General features: G+C 40.7%; 1 protein-coding gene across 3 annotated transcripts in view; it reads left to right on the top strand.

The window, feature by feature from the left end:
* The window catches only part of LOC121295653 (fibroblast growth factor 13), an 87,877-nt gene that overhangs the window by 2,150 nt on the left and 61,819 nt on the right, over window positions 1-23,908 (top strand). Inside the window, exons 1-2 of one of the 3 annotated variants that reach the window (XM_041220581.1) lie at window positions 334-425; window positions 1,003-1,187. In XM_041220581.1, the coding sequence (XP_041076515.1) occupies window positions 1,139-1,187 (49 nt within the window). In that variant the 5' untranslated portion in view covers window positions 334-425; window positions 1,003-1,138. Of the gene's footprint in view, window positions 1-333; window positions 426-1,002; window positions 1,188-23,908 lie in introns of those variants that run through there. The other 2 variants (XM_041220586.1, XM_041220582.1) reach the window with 2 other exon arrangements.

Genomic DNA, 23,908 nt, shown 5'->3' with positions numbered 1-23,908 from the left:
ACAGGGGAATACACAAAGGAAACGGTACCCTTGCGTGCTTAGCTCCCGTTGACACGGGGTTCCTGCTCTTGTTTGGTATTTATGCTGTGCGTGTGGGGTCCCTTCACAGCGACGGTCGTTGGATGCAGGTTAAACCTTCACGACCCTGGCTCCCGAATGAGGGGCTCTTTCTAGTACTGTCACCTTACTTCTAGAAAAGGAGCCTCCCCCCCCCGCCCCCCTCCACCACCCGAGTCATTTAATTTCCATTTCTGTCTGTTTGGTCTGACGTCGACGGGCTCACGTTGGGAGCGCTATTTTTTTATTTTTTTTTTACTACAACAGAAAGCATCGTGTTTGTGTATGGATAAGAACTGAATTCAGCTTAGCCGGGTCTTTCTTTTTTTTTTATTCTGTTGAAGACCGGTAGACCTGGAAAGCATAAGGTAAGCCAATTAATTTTACACGAAAGGGTGGAACAGTTTTATTCCTGTTTACAATGGCGATTCTGTTTTTTTTTTTTTTTTTTTTTTTTTTAAGAGCATTTTTAAACAAGACGCGAGACGTGCAAAGCAACATATAATCATTAGATGTACTGAGATTGGGTGTGCTATAAAAGACTCTGTGAGAGCTCATTTCAACACGGTAAACCATTATGTACGTCGTTTTATTTGTCTAAACAACCAACAGTGTGCAACATTTTATATGCATCTGTTGCTAGTTAAACCGCAATCTTGTGTTTTTCGTAACCATGATTGCTTGACTTTTTTCCCCCCCTCTACGCTTTCTTTGTCTATGTGCATGTCGTTTGTTTTCAGAATGAGGGAATAGACATGTCAATTCTTCTCAGTATTATTACATAACAGAAGTGATAATCTAATCATATAGCCAATAAGGGAATTACAAAATCTATTTCCCCGCGTATATTCAAGATATTCTGCTTTTTCTTTCTTTCTTTCTTTCTTTCTTTCTTTCTTTCTTTCTTTCTTTCTTTCTTTCTTTCTTTTTTAAATCAATTTTCAGAGCGCTCGTCTTGAGAATCCGTGGTGACCAGGGGGGGTTGTCAAGGATTTCCGAGAAGAATTCAGACGTTTCCAAGCCAATCGAGGATTTGCTTTTTTTGGTTTTATTCTGGAAATATACATCCAAACTGGGATCTATGAGCGGAAAAGTGACCAAGCCTAAAGAAGAAAAGGATGCTCCCAAGGGTAAGCAGGGAACCTGGTCATTTACACAACGCTCCTCTTAGACACAGTGCCCCCGTGTGTCTCTGTTGCAGCCTATTTGTGGAGTCTGAAATAGGCAGCTCAAATGGGTCTCGCCAAACGAAGGCGACCCAGAAACACCCACGGGCGTGCAGAAAATTGGCGAGTGTAGGGAGCAGGTCAATCAATTGATAAACTATATACTGTCCTACTGTTATAGCCAGCACTCTATCAACCAGTACAGTAGCCTTTGTGCGTCCCATAAGGGGAAAGCGCACGGTAGCCTGTACACCTGTATCAAACAAACATATGTTGTAAACAGCCCACTCGAATATATTGTAACGTAGGTTTTTTTTTTTTTGGCTTAAAAATACATCCTTTTTTTTTTCTTGTGGTTTAAAATAATACACGGGAACACTGTCTCTTTAATGCTATGACAGCTGAACACTGATGTCATTTCCATCCTGTTGAAATATTGCTTTATTTATTTATTTATTTATTTATTTGGTTTGTTGCGTGCGTTAGTTGGGTCCTACGAGCTCGAGTTACAGTATTATCGCACGATTTGCTTCTGCAGTGCCATGGAATCACGGTGCTCAGCCCCTTGATGTGAACTGGCTACACCTTTCCATGGAGACAAAGCGGCGAGAAAGGGCTGCTAAAGAAGTCTTCGCGCGTTTCATTTGACGTAGGGGAGACCGGGGCTGGTTGTCACACTTTTTTCTCTTTATTATTTCCCTCAGTCTGGTGACACGCTGCGAGGTTCTCTTCCTCGCTATATTGAAGAATAACTCTTCACGTACAAATTGATGTTTTGTATTTCAGCATAACTTTATTCCAAATATCACAATTAGACGGTTGAAAATGCTCCGGTCACCGGTGACAACCTGCCCCATACTGGGGTTGGCTGTCACAACGTATGTTCTTGCTTTTACAGTAGACAATAATGCAACTTTTTTTTTTTTTTAATAACATAAAGTTTCTACTGTATACAATGACAGAAAAAGTTGTATTTTTACTTTTTATGTGAACATAAAAAATACAGACCTATATATATATTTGAAATGTTGACCCATGCTACAAAATAATACCACAGCCTCCACAGAACCGGAGGACAAACAGGAAATAATTTAAATTAGCATTACATGGTGACATAGCCCACATTTTGGTGTAAAAAAGTACAAAGAAAAAATATAAGACTTCTTCCTATAGGATTTACATGTGACAACAAACCCCCAAAACTATGTGACAACCTGCCCCAACCAGACTTTACATGATAATTTAATTCTCTCAGTAATACTGGGAGAACCTACTGGTTTTGTTTTTACACCAAAAGTTAGCCAGTATCTGGTTCTATTTAACATGGCCACCAGTTCAAACAAACTCCAATACTACTGAACAACTGAACAACAAGATATGCATTTTTTACTTTGGGTATGAAAAAAAAAAAAGAAATATGTGCTAACCTTTATCTTAGATGGAATTAACCTGAAATTACAAGCTGGTTGACTTCCAGACAACAGAACACACATTTCAGTGTTAGTATCACCTGCCTTCGCCATCTACTTTCATAGCTATGAGCACTGTGACAACCAACCTGTGTGACAACCAACCCCAGCCTCCCCTACGCACGCTAGCAGCATAGGAGGAACAGCATGACCTCTATCTCATTGCCACGGCCGGGCTCTTATATATATATATATATATATATATATATATATATATATATATATATATATATATAAATGTGTTTATTATTCATGCAAAAAAAGCTGCTCAAACTTCAAAAACAAAAAGAAGAAAAAGACTGACATGTCAGAGTGGTTGTTAAATTAATTTAAAACTACCCAGTCATTCACAGTGTTAAAAGCGGTGGTAACAGTAAACTACCTAGTGTGGTACTATTGTGTTACATATTTTAACAACAGGGAGAATAGTATAATATTGATTCCTCCCGTGTTGTTCTTTGTCCCAGTGTAGTTTACAGTCAGGTTTCTGATTTTTCCCTGCCAGTCTCTTCTTAAGCCAAGAACACAGCAATCCTGCTGTATATTCCCCCTGCTGTGTTGTTCTTTTCATGCATAGTGCTTCATCCGCATTCCAACGAGCTTGCAGTTCTCAAAGTGCTGCAGTTCCATGCTCTGCCTCTTGCTGTTGGCACATCTCACTCAGAATGCATTGCTTGGAATGATTTTGTGACCCGCAATGATAACCACAAGGGTCCTTTCTATTCAACTACAGCAGACTTTAAAAGTACTTTCATACGTAATGCAAATCTCAACATTAAATTCTGATATGTTTGTATTAACTGTTGTTTTCCATCCACCCCCTAACTGTGCGTTGCCTACATACTATACAATACTGTAGGTGTCTACTGTGTGGAGCATAACATACCTGTTTGTGTTTACAAAGGTGCAATGCATGAAGTGTGGTTTTCTATTAGAGCAGTGCCAATCTTGTCCGTCCTTTAAAGTGACAGCTTTCTACAGTGTCTTGTTTTTGAAAGCTGATCTGGAAGCTGGTAACATGTGATTCGAGTGTCTTCCAGTCTAACTGGGAAACTGGGACCTCCGTTTGCAAACACATAGGGGGAAATCTTTGACCTTGGTCAAGGTAATACAGAACTGGATGCCTCAAGTGAAATGAAACAAGTAGATAATGTTACAAAGTTTCATTGCAACATCCTGTAAAAGTAACCGCAAGCATGCATTCAGTACAACAGACGGGAACGGTACCAGTTTCAGCACTGTGTATATTCCCCAGATCTGCACTACATGTTTGCTTTAGTAGAACAATATGTTGTATTAATAGACCATGAAACTTGTTACAGCAACACCTACAGCTTCTATTAAAGTCAGATTAGGGATGACGAGGGTTGTTGTTCTTAATCACCAGCTGTTAATTGAACACCCTGTAGGTTCCTACAGAGATTTCTACACCATAAAACAAACATGCTGGAAAAAAAGAAGTAAAAAACCCCCATAAAGGATAGTGTGGCAAAAGAGTATAAATGGCATCTTTTTCAGATACAGACCCTCTTCTGTAAGCAAGGTCATGCATCTGGCTGCTCATTAAATGGCCCCCTGGATTCTCAGAGCTGTACTTGCTCTACAGAAATAGTGTGTACTGTCACACATATATTTCTGTACTGTGCTGGCTACAGCAGACTTCCAGAAGGTAGAACGCTGACTTGCTGTAAAACGTATTGGTTTTTTTTTTTTTTAACTGGATCAACTTATTGGTGTAAAGGTAGACAAGTCTGTCTATCTATCTCATCCATCCATCCATCCATCTATCCATCATTCATGGTATACTGTATGTTCTATCTATGTGTGCTAAATATTGATATCTATCTATCTATCTATCTATCTATCTATCTATCTATCTATCTATCTATCTACCTATCTACTTTTGCATTTCTGTTTGTCTGTCTCCCCAATGTTTCATCCCCAATAAGCAGCCTTTATGTACAGTAAATGTCTGCCTCTTTGTCTCTGGCAACCTGTACAACAGAATGTGTATTTTTATACATAGAGTAAACGTTTTTTTTTTTTTTAAAGGTTGATCTCATTCAAATGCATTATTGGACACTTGCCGCTTTACGCTCACAATAACCTGGGAGTAAGCTGAGGACCAATTGAAAGTGAACGGCTTTTGCTGACTGTTCATGAATAGATTAATTTTGCTGGTCTGTCGTCACCGTGGGTATCTAAATGCGCCGAAGGAAAAAATCTCATTACCAGAAGGGATGATTATGTGAACCGATTGCAGGACAAGTTCTAGGAGCAGAAAAGAAATAAATAAATATTGCCATTAACAAACAAAAAAGTGTTTCCCAGAAAGATGATTGAATTTGTATTTTAATCATTTTTAATACTGAAATTAATAATCGCTGCCTTTTCTTAACATTGTCAAACCCGATCTACTAACAGAAACATTAGGGCTCTAAATGTCTTTGTTGCTACACTGATCATAATGAGAACAGACTTGCTGTGTGGGAGACGATTATATCTGACCTTTTTTTAAACAACAAAAACATGATCAAGGCACAAATGATGGGGATTTATCTCATTAAAATACTTTGGGATTAATGATCTCCAGCAAAAAACACATTATGGCTTTTACTAAGGATCTCTCATTCTCTCAGCTTTGTTCTGTTCTGTTCCTTATACATGTTACTGGAGTATCTCGTGAGCATAGCCTAGTAAAATAAAGATCATTTAATTCACGGCTGGCATGATGAATCAATCACAGAAATGTATGATACAGCACTGTAAAAGAATCGTGCTTGACCCTGATAAATAAATAGCAGAAATAGCATGACAACCTGCAAAATGACATGCTGAGTACTTCTGAGCAGAGTTACAGCGTGCTGACTAGTTGAGATTGAAGCACTAAGACTGTAATGTGGATATGGTTTCCGTGGTTAGTAAAGTGAAGGGCAGTATTGCTATTATACTGCATAAACTGGTCGAAATGGGCCAGTACTCCCAGGCGCAGAATCCAAACAGTTTTTCCTTCCAGACGTGTGTGTGTGTATGTGTTTTTCCCCACTGCGTCCAGTATTTATATAAGCCTATCATTGTTCTAATACAAGTTGAATGGTATACGAGTTTAATAATACGAGTTTGAGTTGTTTTTCATAATACAGAATTGGATATTTGTAGAGGTCTAATCTTCAATTTCCTCTGTAGCAATTCATGTTCTCATGAGATTATTACAAATGGTTTTATCTTCCTGTTCTGTTAGCGGCAGCCTTTTTTTAGGGAAACAAAAGGTGCAAGTCTTATCTCTTAGCAAAGGCGATGCGACAAATAAAGAGCAGATGGGGTTTTTCAAGAAAAAGGGGAACAGATTGGGAGAGTGAGGCTCAGAGAGAGAGAGCTGTTCATCTTTGGTAAAGTAATTGCAGTTCTCTGTTTGGTTTAGAAAGCAATGAATTCATCAAGGATCACCGACTTGTCCTTTGGTAACAAGTGCCCTTGTTAAACACCCCCATCCAGCATGATAAATAGCTTGTTCACCATCTGACATTATCTGATAATGCATTGACTGGAGCCCTGTTTGAAACTATACCATTTAAATGCTGAATAAAAAAAACAGGCTAGTGCAATAGGGTCTCTGTCCCAGTATTTCGTAATAGGGTGAGCCTGTCCTCTCCATGGGGCTTCAGTGGTTTGACGTCTTCCAAACAGCAGTGTGGTAAGGTGTGGAATATGAAAGTTGTCTTAACTAAGGTATTGTTCTTGTTGTTTAAATACATTTTCTACAGCATTTTCTGTTACAGTCATCGCAGCCTGGTGACTTTTTAAAACTCTGAAGTTTAAAGCCTCGATATGGCCTCGCTGCAACTCTCAGTCTAATCTCTGTGTACACGGGGTACCCCGTAGGAACACTCTGCCCAGGTTGTGAGAGGTGAGAAATAACACATTTGCTCTGTTTTTTTATTAGTGTTGTATTTCCTATTTCTTGCATCCGAAATCGGCCGAGCATGGACTTGCCCTGGTGGCTTCATGTGTGCTGGAACCCACATTTACTGGTTTCATGCAGATTAATGTAATGCCCAGCTGGTTTATAAAGAAACGAGCGCAGCTACAGATTTCACTGCATTTCATTGCAAGCGTCATGGGGCTGTTGACCCAGCAGCCAGGACTGCCCTTCTTCAGTGCTTGCCAGTCATCGCTGGAGTTTCTTGCAGTGACATAAATTGGTTCTTCATTTCCCCAAAGGGTGGCTACATCACAGAACTGCTGCCCTTGCTTTTTGAGCTTTCAGAAATATATATATATCTATTAGCTCCTGCGCTTGTCCCTGGGGCTCATCTGTTCTCTTGGATATGTTAATGTTGTTCAAGTTTAAAGCTTTGGAATCCAGCTTCCAATTTGTAAAATGGAATAAAGAAACCGGGTCAGCTGTGTTGCTGCTTGTGGCAGGGCAGAAGAAAAGCCCTGCACATAATGAGGGGCGGGGCAAAGCCTGCACATAATGAGAGGCGTTGTTAGCAGCTCATCTCTCCCTGGCAGCTCATGGGAATGCATGGCCAGTGGTCAGTGAGTATTGACAAATTGACTGTCGGCCATGCAAGCTAAAACTCTCGTTTTTTTTAAATAGACAAAAAATACATTTAAATCATACTATAATAATGTCACCTGTTCCCAAACAATACATTTCTTTTTAAATAATAATACAATACATTTGAAATCATAACAATACCTTCACCCGAGCTAAGCAAGCACAACATGCAGGGGTTTGCCCCGCCCCCTCTCATTATGTGCAGGGCTTTGCCCCGCCCCCTTTCATTATGTGCAGAGCGTTGCCCCGCCCCCTCTCATTATGTGCAGGGCTTTGCTCTGCCCCCTCTCATTATGTGCAGGGCTTTGCCCTGATCTTTGTACAGAATTGATCCACTAGGACTGCGATTCACAAGTAGAGTTAGACGATCTTTGCAAATGTTTCCACACTATATTGTACTAGCAACTTTGGAAACTTTACTTTTGTGGATATTTTTAAATGCAATGAAACATGCAAATACATTATTCTGCAGACATTCTCTGCAAATGATTTGCAAACAGTATGCAAATACACAGTTTATGGCCATAACACTGGGGCCTGGGCTCCTATGTATAAAGCTGAGATCATTCAAGACAAGTCTTGTCAAAACCTAAACAAGCCACTCCGGATGTCGGCCTCTCTAGTTGCTGTTCCCCATCTCTCTGAACCTCAGATGTACAGAACTGAAATAAAAAACAGTTTTGCTTGGCAAACCATTGTTCTGTAAAGACAGTGCTCTATGCAATATGTTGTATAAAACTGTTGCATAGTGTAGTTTAAAATGTATCATGGACTAGCCCCATCGTCCAAACTGACCCATGATCTAAACCATAATAATTCTTATTCTGTCTGTGTTTTGTTAAAAAAAAAACAACAAGAATCAAAAAAATAAAACAAAGTCGATACAAGAGATTTGTATTAAAGTGCAGATTCCAATCATAGATCCGAACATACAGTTGTCTAGACAGTCCTTACTTGGATTAGCAAGAGCCTATCGTAGTTTTCTGAGTAACTGGTTAAACCATTTGAGATGAAGATCCATTTCATATAGAGGTCAGTCCTGTGGAGGTGTTTAAATAGCAGTCGCACGGGATCAAGTAAAAACAGAGTGTATCATTGTATTTTTCATGCCACACCACAAACAAGGCACTGTGTGCTATTTGATCAAATTATATTTGAAATCACCCAGGGATCCTGAGAGTCTGAGGCTGCATATTCAAACTAGGTTGTTTTTTAGAAAAAAAGTATAATAATAATAATAATAATAATAATAATAATAATAATAATAATAATAATAATAATAATATTAACACATGAACAAGCAAGTGTCAAAACATGTGAATATCTTGGACCATGCGTTCTTTCAGGCACCACAAAACAATCCATTAAATGGGTCAGAGATGTACTACTAACACATGCCTTTGTGCATCAATGTAAATTTACACTGCGGTATCAAATTGATAATAACAGTGTAGTGTTTGCCGCTGTGGGCATAAGCAGTAGCAGATCTCATCACTCACTTCAATCAAGGACTTCCTTCCCGTTTTAAGGTATTATTTAGTGAGTCAAGAAATACAAGCTGAAGGATGTGATCTGCATCCCTGATCTTACACTTGCTGCTGTTTCATTTCGATTGTTACAGCCCTGTATTTTCACAAGGTTTAGAGTTCTTCTGAGTGCATGTGTGCTTCATTGTTTAGTTGCTGTTAGACTGGGCTCTGCTTCCCTTGTTTTGTTTTGATCCCCGAAAGAGGCAAGATTGCAAAACAAAGCTGTCATGATTGGAATTAAAAAGTAATATTGTACCTGTCAGTCTGGTGGGAAGATTTGAGGATAACATGGAACATTTCTCAAAGAGCCATCCTTCTAAAAATGACACTGAAAACTCTAATGACAATCGCAGCCTTTCACATAGTTTTCAGGCTTCATTTGTGAAGTTGATAATCCATTTGTTTGTGCATTTTCGTTTGTTGCATGACTCCCATGTGTAATTTGCTGTGTATTCCAGCAGTGCTCTTGACTGGTAGGGTAGTGTAAATTGTCCTGATTCGTGCACACAGCATTATCAAGTCTTATGTGCCGAGTCAGTGAAAGGTAACGAGAGATTGCAAGAAGACAGGGAAATAGGTTCTGAGTAAAAGCAATCATAGTTTAGTAACATACTCATAAAGATAAAATAAATCCATGGCTGTGAATGCCAAGGATACAGTTGTCAAAACAGGTTTGCTTTCTGCTGCCAGTGTGTCACATATAACACGATTATAGAAAGAGCCTTTTTGATGGATTTTGTCCTTGTGGTCCTAAAGTTACTGACAGGCAGTGCTGTTTACATGCCACAGTAGAATGTGTACTTTTGGTAATTACACGTCCCGTAGGATGACTGTTTTGATGTTTGATGGGATTTCATTTTGGAAGCGACCCCTCCCAAGTCTGTTTAGTTATGAATAGTCTCTAGGCTGGTTGACACTGACAGCTCTACCCATTCTGCTGCGTGGCTGGCTTTTGGCGCTGAGGAGTGGTGTAACAGAATGTGTTGAGTTCTGAGATCCTGGCCTCTGACCGGCTAGGGTTAGGATTTTCCACTCGCTGAGGAATTTGACTGTAATTGCCAGTGGCTGTCTTTTTAAGAGCTCTACAAAACAGAATTGTTTATAGGGATGATATCCCAGTACCACATCTGACCTTAAGAGGTCAGTATAATCTGCAACAGACTTGCATCATCAAACACAGGGCAATCTTTTATAGGTGTGAAAACGCATAAATCTCAGATTTTTCCATTTATTTGTAGTGTCCTTCTCAGTGATCATTCGTATGCCCCTGTGGTCAATGCATAACTACAAGAGCAAAGCAAAATGAGCAGTCACTACAGGGCACAGAGAGTGTGAATAACTCAGTGGATTAAATTGAAAACGAAGCTGTCTCCACTGTGAAGAATACTACTGGAGGGGGTTTGCTAGCTTGACATGTGACATTTCATTTCTGTTCCTGACCTGCGAGCAACTTGACTTCTTTGGAAACTTCAGATGATGTTGTTGCACTGACGACATCAGCTTACTGACCTGATCCTACTTTGCCACCAGGACATTGGATTAGCAAACCGGGCTTGTTTTAGTCTGAGCTAGTTGAGGGCTGTAAGAAGCTATTGCATTTCATTTTTAAAATTGCACTGACTCCTAACCTCCATGTCAGGTGATACTGTTTCCAGCGAAAGAAAAGCAAACTTTAATGTGTACTGTTGACACTTGGCATTCCTTCAAACAAGACTGCCAGACAAGGCTAATTAAATATTGACATGTATTTAGCGCATAGATATACTGTACACGCGTTCCACTGGGAGTTGCAATTGAAAGCTGGTTTAACTCTGAATGTGATTTAAGCATGAGCAGTTTGGAAACATGGGGAGTGGAGGGACTTGCTACAGTGTGCTGGATTTTACTGAGTAGGGCATGCAAACCTATTCTATAAACCAGCACAAACAACCATGCACTCTAACTTGATTGCTATTGCTTGTATTATTTTGTAATATTCATATTCTTTCCCAAGCAAAATGATTGCTGCTGCCAGGTTATTGTTCCTAAAAGGTGTAACTTGCAATGCATTGTGGGAATGCTTACCGCCTGTGACGTGCCAGCTCTGCACAAAGTGAATTCAAAGTTGCATTTCGCCCAAGAGTTTTCAACCAGAATAGTACGTTTTCAACGTATTTCTTCTACAGTATAACAATCAGCCTACTTTATGTATCCCTAGGGAGCCCTTAGACCCTGTTTTATGAAAGAAAAAAGCATTGAGAGGATTATTCTAAATATAGCAGGTTCTCTTCTCTGACCCTGCAAGCTAATTTTACAGTCTGGGGTGGTGAGCATCTCTCGTTCTGCTGTGTTTCCCAGGCTGAGAAAATAATTTGCATAATGAGATGTATCCACAGCAATAGAGGCTCTTGAAAACCCTGTGTCATTTGGTGCAGTGTTTTATTTTTAGAATCGCTCAGCTGTGTTATGCTAAGCAACAGAAAGGAAAAAGGAAAGGGAAAGGAAACTTGGTCTGAACTCTTGGTGACCTTGCAAGGACTCAACTCTTCTTTAGGCAGGTATGTGAGGTAATCGGTAAGCTGCACTGCTATCCGTTGCCTGGCTCTGCCTCTTGATAACACTTTGTACAGTTCTTATGTGAAGTTATTGACTCTACTATAGAATTTAACAGTAGAGAAAAACACAATGTTCTAATCTGTTATAAAATACAACCCACATAAGATTTAATTTGCTGTTCCAATCTGGACATTTTAATAGCCTATGAAGTGTTCAAAAGCCTCTTGCATCGCCTCTGGCGCTTATTTTCCATGGATCAGTCAGTGTTATCAATAGTAATTCAAACAATGAACAAGTGTTGACTTCAAAGATATTTGCTTGTGACTGGAGAACAGCCTCGCCGTCTGAGTTCAAGCAGCTGTGACTATTGTAATGGATATTTACTGAAGAAGCTGTCACAAAATCCACAAGGGGGCCACAAGACAAATAGACTCAGAGAAACCTGAAATGGAACTTTTTTTATGCCTCAGTCTAAAAATAAGTAAATAGACAATTTGATTTATTAAACCAAACTGAATTAAGCATTGAAGTCCACACCCTTTGGGGTCTGAAAGCTTGTGCAGCAAAATAATCACAGTTCTATTTTGAAAAGGTAATCGGCGAGCGAAGCAGTCGGCTACAATAGTATTTTGTAAAATATCTGGCTCTGTTAAGATGTGAGAGATCAAGACCTGTGCAGTAAATATAGCCAAATTAATGAGGTTTGATAGATCGACTGATCGGCTGATGAAGATCGACGGGGATATTTTCCCACGTTTCAATGTAGTTCGAGTAACGATTTTAAAAGTCACACAGCAGTGTGGGGGGCTCCCCCTAAGACTGTTGTGTTATTGGCAGGTTCCACAGGGAGAACAGAACAGGTGCAGTGCAGAGCAGGACACACATGCAGAGTGCCAACAGGCTTTCAGAGCTGTTTGTGTTGAGCTAGAGAGCTACTGTCTATGTGTTTGTTTGTGTGTGTGTGTGTGTGTGTGTGTGTGTGTGTGTGTGTGTGTGTGTGTGTGTATAAACATGAAAGTAAGCCATAAATGCTCCTTGAAGAGGAACAAACTGCGCCTCTAGAGGGACGAAATATGTCTGCCCTTGTAAAATCACAGGGTGTCTCTGGCAGAGTCTGGGGCAGTGGGTTGTGCTGCAGTCTCTCCACAGAGGGAGGCAGGGCCTCAGGGCTTGTATTGAGATAGTATTGTTTTTCCAGAGCTTTGTGGTTTTGCATGGGGAGAGTGCTAAGAATATCTCCCAACTGACTGACCTCTGTCTGTTTCTCTGGTTCGGTTGTGCTGAATAAGATAGTGAGGAGGATATATTATTCAGGGTCAGTGGGTGTTAGCAAGAGGCCTGCCGTGTCAGGTGTCCTCTGAATTGAGCAGTAGGCAGGTAGAGAGAGTTATTCTTCTCCATGGCAGAAACACGCATGAACCCAGGCAGTGTGTGTGGGAGGGGGGCTACAGGAAATGTAAGGGTGTCCTTCCAAAAAAACAGGAATATGGAGACTTTGACAAGACTCCAAAACAATATACCAGTACAGAAACAGTAGAAGGCTCACAATTCCTGCCAAGTAGAGCGTTACAAAAATATTAAACTCTTTGCGTTGGCAGCCGCCGCACTCTCTTCCCTGGCACCAATGGATCTTTATGTTCCTTGATATTATTTACTTAGACCTTTCTACCGCTCGGATCCATGGTGCCAGAGAAAAGACGATCCACCCTGGAAAAGTATAGCAGATCTTAGTAAGCCTTTGTTAAATCCAGATTAATTTAGGTCCTTGTGGGGGGTTGTGGGAGGGAGAGGGGTAGTGGCCGGGGAGAGGGAGGGGAGGGTGAGAGAGGGGGAAAAAAAGGAAAATTGGAGTTCATTTGATCATGTTTTTGTTGTATGTTTGTATTTTAAAAACATTTGATCACAATTTTTTTTTTAACTCAGTTTGGAAGTAAAAGAGCTCAGAACTACCTCGTTTGATTGCAAACATGATGACTTCTAGTAAAGTTTTACCTTCATTAAGTACCTATAATGAATAGAGTAGGGTAACCTTAAGTGTTTAAATGTATTCAGGTTCTTACGTGGATAGCCTGGGGTACGTAGCATAATCTATGATGATCTTTTCTCCACTTCTTCACACGAAGGCTCAAGAGATCCACAGCACGTTTTTATTTTTTCAGAGAAGCAGCAAACTTTCTAAGAGTAGAAAAAAACACACAATTAGTGCGCTTGGAAGCTGACTGCACAACTCCAGTTCATGATGTTCGTTAGAGTGATGAATCATCGCTCTGGGTCCTTGGCGATTGTCCATCAGTGGGTTTGATTAGAGGCCACAAACACACAGACAAGCATTCAGGGAATTCAACTTGAGACTGTGATTATATCTCATGAGTTCTACATAACTGCGTTCCCTTCTGTAGCAGTATCAGTCCTATACACACATAGGCATTAGACACAATGTCTCTACATCGATAACATAACAAAGGAGGAATGGAGCAACCAAACACACGTCCTCCAGTTACACTGAGCCCTCTCTCCCTCTTATTGGAATCAGGCATGAACTTCAGTCTCTCGCATGAGGCACTGTCATGTCTTAGAGGTCATCGTTTTCTTGTATTTCTAGCATAGAGGTGGACTGGTGTCTTGATACAGCACTGCAGAATGGAAGAACATGATGCCCACGTGTTGAACATTCGGTATGTTCTATTAGTTGAAGTTGCTAAAACAACGACAGCAAATGTTTTCCACCACATAAAGCTTTAACCAGTAGGGGGAATGGCCTTGATTTCAGCCTTTAAATAAGCAATAAAGAGAAAAACGGCATTGTATTTTTATGAGCTAACTCAACTCAGAGGTGATTCATGAAAAACGCATTGAAATTCTGTCGGCATTCGCGCAGATGGGTGGTTTCGGTGTTTTGTTTCCTGATGGTTTTTAAATTCGAGCTTTTAGTTTTTTGCATTGGGTTTTCACTCTTCCTTGGTAGAGATTAGAAAATGATACTTGGTTTAATCAGTAGGTAAGTGTATTGCACGCTTGCTGCAGCTCGGCAGTAAATGACCAGACCTAAATGCCTTTTTCTGACACCGGCAGCCATCTTCCTGGCAATTTCCAGACAAAGTCCTGCTGGTCCTCGTTTGTTGCAACCCACACTCCTGTAGGGCAGGAGAGAGAAGAAAAGGAAGAATAAATCATCCATTCTGACTTGTAACTTATTCAAAGCAGGGCGAAAAAAAAAAAGTTCAATTACTCTGCTTCTTCAAGAATTGATGACTCCTGCTCCAGCCCTGTGCACAAAACAATACATTAAACTGCTGGCACTTGCAGAAGGGAAAGGGGGGGGGGGGGGGGGGGGGTGGGTCTTTTTTTTGTTGCTCTTTTTGTTTCAAGCTCAAAGGTGGTCAAACTCTACTGCTTGGGAGCGTTCAGTCGTACCAGGATCGCTGATCAAAGCGAGCTTGAATTCACTCGTGTTCTCTTGTTTCAAGTGCCAAATGTATTTATTTAATCAGAACAGAACCATGGTCATGGGCAGTATTTACAAGATTTGCAACTCTGGTCAGATTTAAAATAGATATTTATGAGTGATTTAAAAAGGTATTCGTGTTTGTTTTTGTGTTCGAAGGCAATGAATTCCCAAGATGAGATGTCTGATATACAAAGACGCGTTTGCCCTTAGAGCTACATTGCACATACAGTGTTTTGTGTTCATTCTTAGAATGTTTAATTGACTTTATTTAAACCCTAAACTGATTAGATCCAGCACTACAGAAAATATCTCAGCAAAAATTGTTTCAATCTTACAGATCTTTGTCCAATTCAAGGACAAAGAAACACTTGAGAATTCATACATTTCCCTCAGCAGCAATCTGTTCCTTGTATTTATAAATCTGTAATTATCTTGGTAGTTTTAGAAGAAGAAGATGCAACACTAGCTTCTGTTATTAGTTTACATTGGCAGTTACATAAAATTGAAGGGATGCTTTTTCTTGCTGCCTGTCTCGGTGTGAGTGCACAGAGAGTTCCGGTTGCTATTTTGAAATGTTATTTTTGGAATCAACTACACCCACTTTGAAACCCCAGACCTCCCCTGGTGTTTTCCAGAACACCAACGTTAGCATCCTTCCCCTTCCCCAGTAAGGGGGCGGGGCCCAGGCAGGCAGGCAGCACACAAACAAACAATTTAAGCTCAGGGCACGCGCTTTTATTAAAGAGCCACAAAATCAAAAGAGGTTAAACAAAAGTCTCTCAATAGCAGGCTTTTGTCAAACATGCCTTTTACAGCAAAGGTCTTGCAGGCACCCTAGTATCTGAGCGCACTCCTTCGTTCCACTTCTAGTCTGGCTGCAGCCTTTTGTAACCATTTTGCAGGCAGGTTGATTCATCTTTAATGGATTCATTTCACTAGCCACCAGAGTCCTCAGTTTTCTTCATTCCAGCCACATTCTCTCGTGGAAATGAACAGCTCACGGAGGCTCAAAATGATTACTTGGGTTCAGATAACACACACATTACAACCAAAAACAAACTCCCATTGAAATAAAAATAGACAATACTGTTACTGGTGTAGTTGGTAGAATAAATGATGTGCATTTTATTCTAGACTGTGGAATCTGAAAGTGGATAAAAAAAACAGGTACAGCTACCAGTTATTCACACAAATAAACACTCTGAACATGTGAGGGGTTTTGACTCCATCACACCCTCTCTTTGCACTTCTCTGTCCCTATCATCCTGTTTTTTTCCTCTCTCTGTCCTTCTCCCCCCCTCCCCGCCCTCTCTCATTCCTCATACCCCCCCTCCCGGGGCGGGAGATTCTCTCTAGTATGGAGCATGGTTGGGATGGAGGGAGGGGCGTACCTCCCTACCTCCTCCCCAGCTGTTCATACAGCTGTAGTTACCCTCTATCTCATACCTCGTACCTCCCTCCCCACCCTCTCTCATACCTCGTACCTCCCTCCCAGCCCAAACATTTGTCGGATCATTTTTGTAAAGTTTATTTTTGGTGTATTTGAAACTCGGAGAAGAACTGCACTTCTCTTGCACAGCACAACTAAATGGATAACATTTAGTTCTGTAAGAAAGGCACAAGGCATAATTACATGATTTGCGATCTTGTTGTTCAATGCAGTATTTCTGAGCAGTTTCAAGCTGTTTTCATTTGGCCTGTGTTGGACCTAATTATGCTGTTTGTCTGTGAAAGCATTCTCTCTGCCTGGCACTGCCTGGTAATAAGTTATTATATCCAAAAAGGGCCATCCAAGCTCAGTGCTTTAGATAAACACAAAGGCGACTGGCAACCTGCTGAGGATCAATTTTCAGACAGGCAGTACATTAGAACTCCCCTTTGTGAGCATCACAAGAAAGGCAATGCAACAGACACCTTTGACTGGCAGGTCCTGCAGGGTGCCGATTCCCGTCTGCAAACTGAAGGTCTTTAAAGCAGTGCCTCCTGTTGGACAACTTTTGCAATTGTTTTTTTTTTTTTTTTTTTAAACAGGATTTTTACAGAGCATACTTTGCCACTCACTGACCACATGTTGTAACTGCAGCAAGCCTATAATACAGATAACCTGCATGCAGCTCCTTCAGGTTTTCTGTGTTTGTTGATCAATATTTGAAATTGGCTATTATATACTGCAGTGAAAGGTACTGTTAAAGGAATCTCTTTTCTGTAGAGCTGTGCTGGGGGTTTATAGTGTGTGTATCTGGATAATTAAACATTCCTTCTATTCTTCTTTTTAATGCTAAAGTTTATCGAGATACTAAAACGAAGGCCAACTTTATGCCAAAGTGCAATTTACTCCATTTACAGTGTAGATGAAAAGAAAAATCAAACACCTTTTGAGTCCTTATAAGTTTGGTATTCCTTGTTTATTTACACTACACACATATATACACACAAACACATGATCACACCGTTTATGACTGAGGTGTTGTGCATGCAATGGTAATGCAGCTAAATGAATGAGCAGCTGGTGGGCAGGTCATCCAATTGATTTCCTGCTGCACGTTCATGGTCTCAAGTGAAGCTTGTTTTCCATTATCTTCCCCTTCACATCGTGCAATGCAATTATTACATCGGCAGTTAGGTTCAGTGTCTCGCTCGTGGGGTAAAGCCGGCCCTTTTCTCTCTCATCCATGTTCTGTCTGTAATCATAATGTTGGTTTGCATGGGTAAGGATATTGCAAGGGCAACAAGTTATTTTTAGCCCTCTATGATGTACTAAAGCATGCTGCCTAGCTTGTGATGACATGCAGAAGGAAGGCTGTGATTGCCCGTCTCCTTCTTCAGCAGTCGAAAAATGTGATGAGCGCGGCTCACAATACCTCAGGGGATTTAAATAAGGAGATGACTGCATCCTGCTAGATATTATTATAGTACGCCAAGACAAAGGGATTAAACCTGAACCAGCTAATACAGTTAAAGCAGAGCCGTGCGTTTTCACAGAGTCTGGGTTTGTATTCACACAGTAGAAGGGATTAGAAGAAGAACTGTGCTTACACACAAAAAAAGAATGACAATGTGTTTCTTGGTATTCTCTTCCAATGCCTGTTACTCACTCTTGTGTAAAGGAGGTCTTCGGTTTAGGCGGAGTGTAGCTGTCTGCCACATGCCTGCGCTGTTTATGAGTGCGTTGTGTTCCGAGGCCCTTCGTCTTTGCTGAGCGCTCCTTAAATCAAACACTGACTGACTTGTGATCGGTGAACGTCCTGACAAATGTTGTTCAAAATAGCCTGTAACTGGCATGTCGTTTATTTCTGCTGCACACTGGGCTGCAGGCTCAGCACCACAGTGATTATAACTGATTGCCATCTCATGTTTAGCTTGCTTGAGGAGCTCGGTTTAGGGGAGTGAGGAGCTGATTATCCTGTCAGAATAACACCTGAACATCTCATGCACTTCCTCAGAGTTTGGAAGTCATTCATCTTTAATTCAGCCCTGTTAATTCATGTGGATTTAATTACCTGTGTTCATTCCATGTTTCTTTGTAGGAAAGGATGCTGATGACATGTATAAGGCATGCATTTATGGGATTGTGAGAAGTGTTAAGTCATGCATGAATGCATGCTTTATACGAATCAACATAATTTGTTATAAAGGAATGAAATGAATACGGGCGGCACAGTTTGTTATAAAAATCTAGAACTATGCCTGTTTTGTTCCCTCATTGCACACATTTCCACATCAATCCAACGAGGGTTTAAGATTTCAGCATATAAAACGTATACAGTCATGCATCACTCGCACATTATGCCTTCTTGTCCACCACACTGTGAAAGCAATGACTTGCACATCTCTCAGTTATCACTGTGTATTTTACCTATGTTCTAAAACCTTCCATTTGGTGTATAAAACCTGCTGCTGTCTTTCTCTTTTTCTCAACCTGTGACATGTCTGCTTGACCAGTGCAGGGCTGGTAGAGGAAGGGTATGTACTGCACCATTAGGAACTGTAGAGCCATTGGATTGCAATGGCCGTCCGTGCTCTTGTGTGCTTCTAATGGAACTGAAGTAGAGAGTGCCTCGTTTCTCTGGGGAATCTTTTTAAATGGTTCCTATCACCCTCAAAGTGCATTCCGTTATTGTGGTTCTTGAAGCTGAAGAATTCCTATCCTACGTATTGGCATTCATTATACCATAGCTCATCATCGCTGGATAATTCAGATAAACTGGAGAATGGAGAGAGGATTCAAACAGAGAGATATAAAATAAGGTAACTGCTTAAAAATGAGTGAAGAGAGAGAGAGGTAAAACACCATTGGCCAAGAGTAAGTCAATTATTAGAAGGAAGTATAGCGAAAGCCAGCAAGAGCGATGGCCTTGAGTCTATGGTATTTCCTCTCCTCAGTTTGTGAGTGCAGTGTAGCCAGTGTAGATTTTCTTTGTCTTTTCATTTCAGTCTTCCTCCTCTCTCTACACCTCGGCACATTGATTTCTAATTTGAACTTCTCGCCCCTGACTGTCATCCTCCTGGCGCGCTGCTCGGCTTGTCCTCTTGTTTGTTCTGCATTCACTTTGACATGTATGGACCCAGTCTGACATGACGGGGAATGCACTGAGGACTGTGGAGCGCTTTGCTGATGGCCTGTTGTATAAAACCAGTCTTGAAATCTGGAAATTCCCAGCTTGGTTAAGAACTGTATCACAAAACCAGTCTGGAAATCTGGAAATTCCCAGCTTGGTTAAGAACTATAGTTCAGTTCATTTACTAATAATGGAGTCATTGAACCAGTAATATGTTTCCCTTGTAGTCTTTTAGCAACTCTGTTGATCTACTAGTTGCATGAAAAGTTGCCCACCCCGGTTTCTTGCAACCACACTGCCCACATCTGGTAGTGTACCTGTTTATTGGGGGCAGTTGAAAAAGCAGACGAGAACCCAACCCCTACTCTACTCTATGCGACCACTTGTGCAACCTCACTGAAATGGGCATCACAAAATCCAATCTTTTTGCATGATATATGCAATTGTGTCAGAACATGGTTAGGGTTAGGTTTAAGGTTAGGGACAGGGTTAGGGTTATATTGTGCAAAAAGAGGTACACATTAAATACATTGTAACTATACATAATAACATTGTAATTATGTGTAAGTACACATGTATTTACTAAGTAACCACTATGTAAATACACAGTAATTAGAGACACTTTAATGTAAAGTGTTATCAAACAAGGAACAGCAGAAGAGCTCTGCCCAACGTTCTCCCCTGCGTCGAAGGCAGGGAGCCACAGCTTGGCTGCCCACCGGCTGGGAATTAGCATGTAGGTCAAGCCGTTTGCCCAATCATCAGCTCATGTTTCTGAAAATGTACTTCATGAGCATGATCGCTGAGCCGCTGTGGTTTAAGCAGAGTCAATACGTTGAAATGGGATTATTGAATCCAGCTCGCAAAGCATTGAAGACTCTCGCCTTTCCAAGAACAACAAAACTGAAGAATCGTCTTCCATTTCTCTTAACAATAACCACAATCTTTTATTCAGCTGAAGCGCCTAACCTAAATGCCAGACACGAGGGAGTTCTTAACAATGTTTAAGCTATGAGTAATAAATCAGAAGTCATTGTTTGATGTTTTATTATTCTCCCCTGCTGGCTACAGTGGTCCATTTCTACATCTTTTAAGCACTTCTCTAGACAAGCACTTATCCAATTGTGGTAAAACCTGGTGCAGCACTTTTTACAACAGAATCCATGCAACCTTTATAAAGGAGATGCTAGGCTCAAAGGTGGATAAAGGAAGCCAAAAACAGTCAGTTAATTTGTAAATACAGTAACAAACACTGTATAAAATAAAGTATGCATAGCTAAGCTCCTTCTTACCTCACGTCAGTGGTGTTCCACTATTGCCTTCCCCAAGGTTGAGGACTGTATTTAATCTGCTGGCTGGGGAGTTTTTTGTGAACTTCTGCAGTAAGAGAGCTGTAACGAGGTTGTCGACCGCAGTAAAAGTTAATCTCTCTTTCTGTTTCTGAGGTTTTATTGCTTGGGACAACCGAGGATTGATGAGAGGACGTGGCGTGCACAGAGCTTCCATCCACTTGCAAGCTCACAGGAGCTTTACTGCATGACTGGGCTCTTTGTATGCTGCTCCTCAGGAGTGTGCTGCAGGAATGCACTGTACTTTTGTGGACTGTGCTACATACTTGAGGCTATGTTATGGTGCTGCTAAAGAGAAGGTTGTCAGAGCTGAACTGTTTCAGTCAATATTATCCTATATGACCTCACATAATTTTACATTCTAATTCATGCATATTAACCCTTTCAGAGAACTCCAGTCAACATGGTATGCCCCTATACAAGTGTAAGCTTTATAAATACATTTGTCAGTCTGAGATAGTGAAACCATTTCATGTTATCAATGTATGTCAGTTACACTTTAAGTCCTAAAAAACGCAGTTGAAATGAAACTTCGGTTCCTGAGGGAATACGTAGAACTGCTTTTACACATGTTCAGCCTTTGATAGGCTTGGCTAACAAAGGCTATCACAATAGGTTACTGGGAATGGTTGCCAACTCTTTTGCGATGTCGTCCCCTTTTTTGGCTGTCCTCTTAAATGTTTCTCCTCTGAGGAACACCTGTATAGTTCTGATGAAACAGCATGGGCTTTTTTGTGAGTATGTTTGTGATTTGACACTCCTTGGTCTTCACTTTAAAACATGAATAACAATGGCACAGAAACATTTTTAAACAGCTTCAATGAAATGTCATTTTCCATTGCTCAGATATTGAGCTTTCTGATTGGCTGAGAAAGTGCTTTGAACTCTTTTGAAAAGCCCTGCCCCTTTTGCACGACCTCTTTCTGGTGAGTGAAACCTCCCGGTCTGTTGTCAAAACAGTTCAAGCATACAACAAATGAAAATCAATGAGACTCAATATTTGAGCAAGGGCATTCAGAACTACTTGGAACGATGGCAGATCACATACCCCTTCAGTCACTGTGTGCACAATTGTACCATGTTAGCTTTTCTATCTCTGTACTATTTTATAATGCATGCTGTTTGGCAGGGCAACTTCTTAAACTCCAAAGAGTTCACGCAAACAGTTTTAAAATATCAAAAAATTCAATTAAGCAAACATGACTGTAAGGGATTTAAAAGTGAGGGGAGTGTAAAAAAAAGGCATATTTCAAACGACTGCTCTTGAATATTTATCAGTGGTCCCAGTCTGATTTTACACTCATACCCATTGTGCCTACTGGTACACAGGGCACCACCAAAGCTTCTCCATTGTTGGCGGTCCTTGGCAGTTCTCTCCACAGAGCCCCAGGATTGACCCATCTGTTTCAGCTCTGCCTCCACAGTTCTACACCAGGTTGTTTTTGGTCTCCCACGTTTCCTTTGGCCTTCTGGTGTCCATTGTAATGCAATTCTGGTGATGCTGCTGCTTTCCTTCCAAAGTACATGGCCAACCCAGTTCCACAGTAGCAGAGAGGAAACAGGGGTTAAAGAAAGGAAAGGGTTAAATAGAAAACAATATTTATAGCCCTGGTCTGTTTCAACTTGATTAATCCTGAGCTTTTTGAAAAGCATGCTCCTGCCGTATTGCGTGTGAGTTCAAACAGGCGTTTGGACTCGGCCAGTGTGCCTGAGTCTGATTTCAATTTCGAACCCAAGATAACCCGTTCCGAAGGCCCTCAGCTTGTCTTGTATTTTTCCATTTTCTGAGCGACAATTCCTCTCTCTGCCCCTATAAAACTCCTTCTCTCCCTCTCTCCCTTTGTTCATTTTCTCAGTGCTTGCCTGAGCGATATCAGGAGCAGTTGCTCTCGCAGGCTGAGTTGGTTCATGTCACTGCCGAACATGCATGCAGGAAAGGTCACCGTTCTGCTATCAGAGTTTTAGCAGGAACATCAACTAACTAGCATTGACATTTCACTGCAGAGCCTGAAAGTATTTATAGGAGCCGACTCACGACACAGATCAAAAAAATGTATAAACGAAAATGAACTGAAAGCTGGATAAAATCCCCATATTTTAAAATCCTGTCAACAAAACTATACCTTTTACACTTGCCTCGCTAAGTGCTGTGTTTTAAGACTAGACTGGGTTAATACACTCTGGTATGATTGACTTGTGAAATTGGTCGCTTTTGAAAGTGCATTTGTTTTGTATAAAGCTGTTCTGATTTTACTAATACAGTCTATTATGCTTGCCTGCAAGTTTTTGACTGTTTATCATGAATATTTATACACTTAAACAGAGTGTAAACATAAGCAGGTTGGTGAGCTCCGATGCATATTTTTATGGTAAAATATTACTGTACTGTAACAAAATGCATTGTGCCACAGTATTTATCATTTCATTTGAGGCTTTATTGAATTCAGGCCAGCAATGAATTTTTTTACTTGAATAAGTAAACACAGAGCCATCAGTGTGTAATGTGTTTTATATAACTGTACAGTAAGAGTTTAAACATGCACATTGATTCACATTCACAAAATACCCCTTTTTACTTTCAATGATTAAATGGACATGATTGTTACTTAAATGCTGTACTGCATGCAAGTGGCAGACAATTTGTCACATTCATTCTCAAAACTACTAATTCATCGTCTCTTCACACATCTGCATGTCATTTTAGCCGACTCGAAAGTCAAACAGAAGTCGTTATGGACCTACCTTTAGCAAACGCTGTGATAGTCCATGATAGTCCTTTACACCATCTCCTAATGAAAAGCCTTCCGGTTTCCTTTTTTGCAGGGCAGTGTGGGAATGTATTGAAAGCGTTTCTGTTCCTGACACCAGACCGGTGTCTGTTTAGGTTCACAGTGCATGTGCTCGGTTAACTTTTTAAAAAGTATAAACGCTCTGCAGTAAAATGGGAGCAGACACTTCCAATATGACACTTAATCAGGGTCTTGAATGAAGCAGCATTTGAAGTGGTTTGAGGTTGTGGTATTTAATACTCCTAGGTTGCATATAGTCTTTAATGATATACACTAAGTGTGGTAGAATGTACTACTGCAGGACTTGGTTTGTGCTTTGAAGCACCTTGATCAGCAAACTGAAAGGTGTTAACAATGTTTATAAGCAGCTATTTAGGGAACGTCTTACTGAACAAATCTACAATTAGAGATGTTGGCTTTGTTGCCTTGCTACTCAAAGTAGG

This window comes from Polyodon spathula, chromosome 20 (assembly GCF_017654505.1).
Source record: "Polyodon spathula isolate WHYD16114869_AA chromosome 20, ASM1765450v1, whole genome shotgun sequence".
In the NCBI taxonomy this organism is placed as follows: Eukaryota; Metazoa; Chordata; class Actinopteri; order Acipenseriformes; family Polyodontidae; genus Polyodon; species Polyodon spathula.
This window is presented reverse-complemented; position numbering and strand designations above follow the sequence as displayed.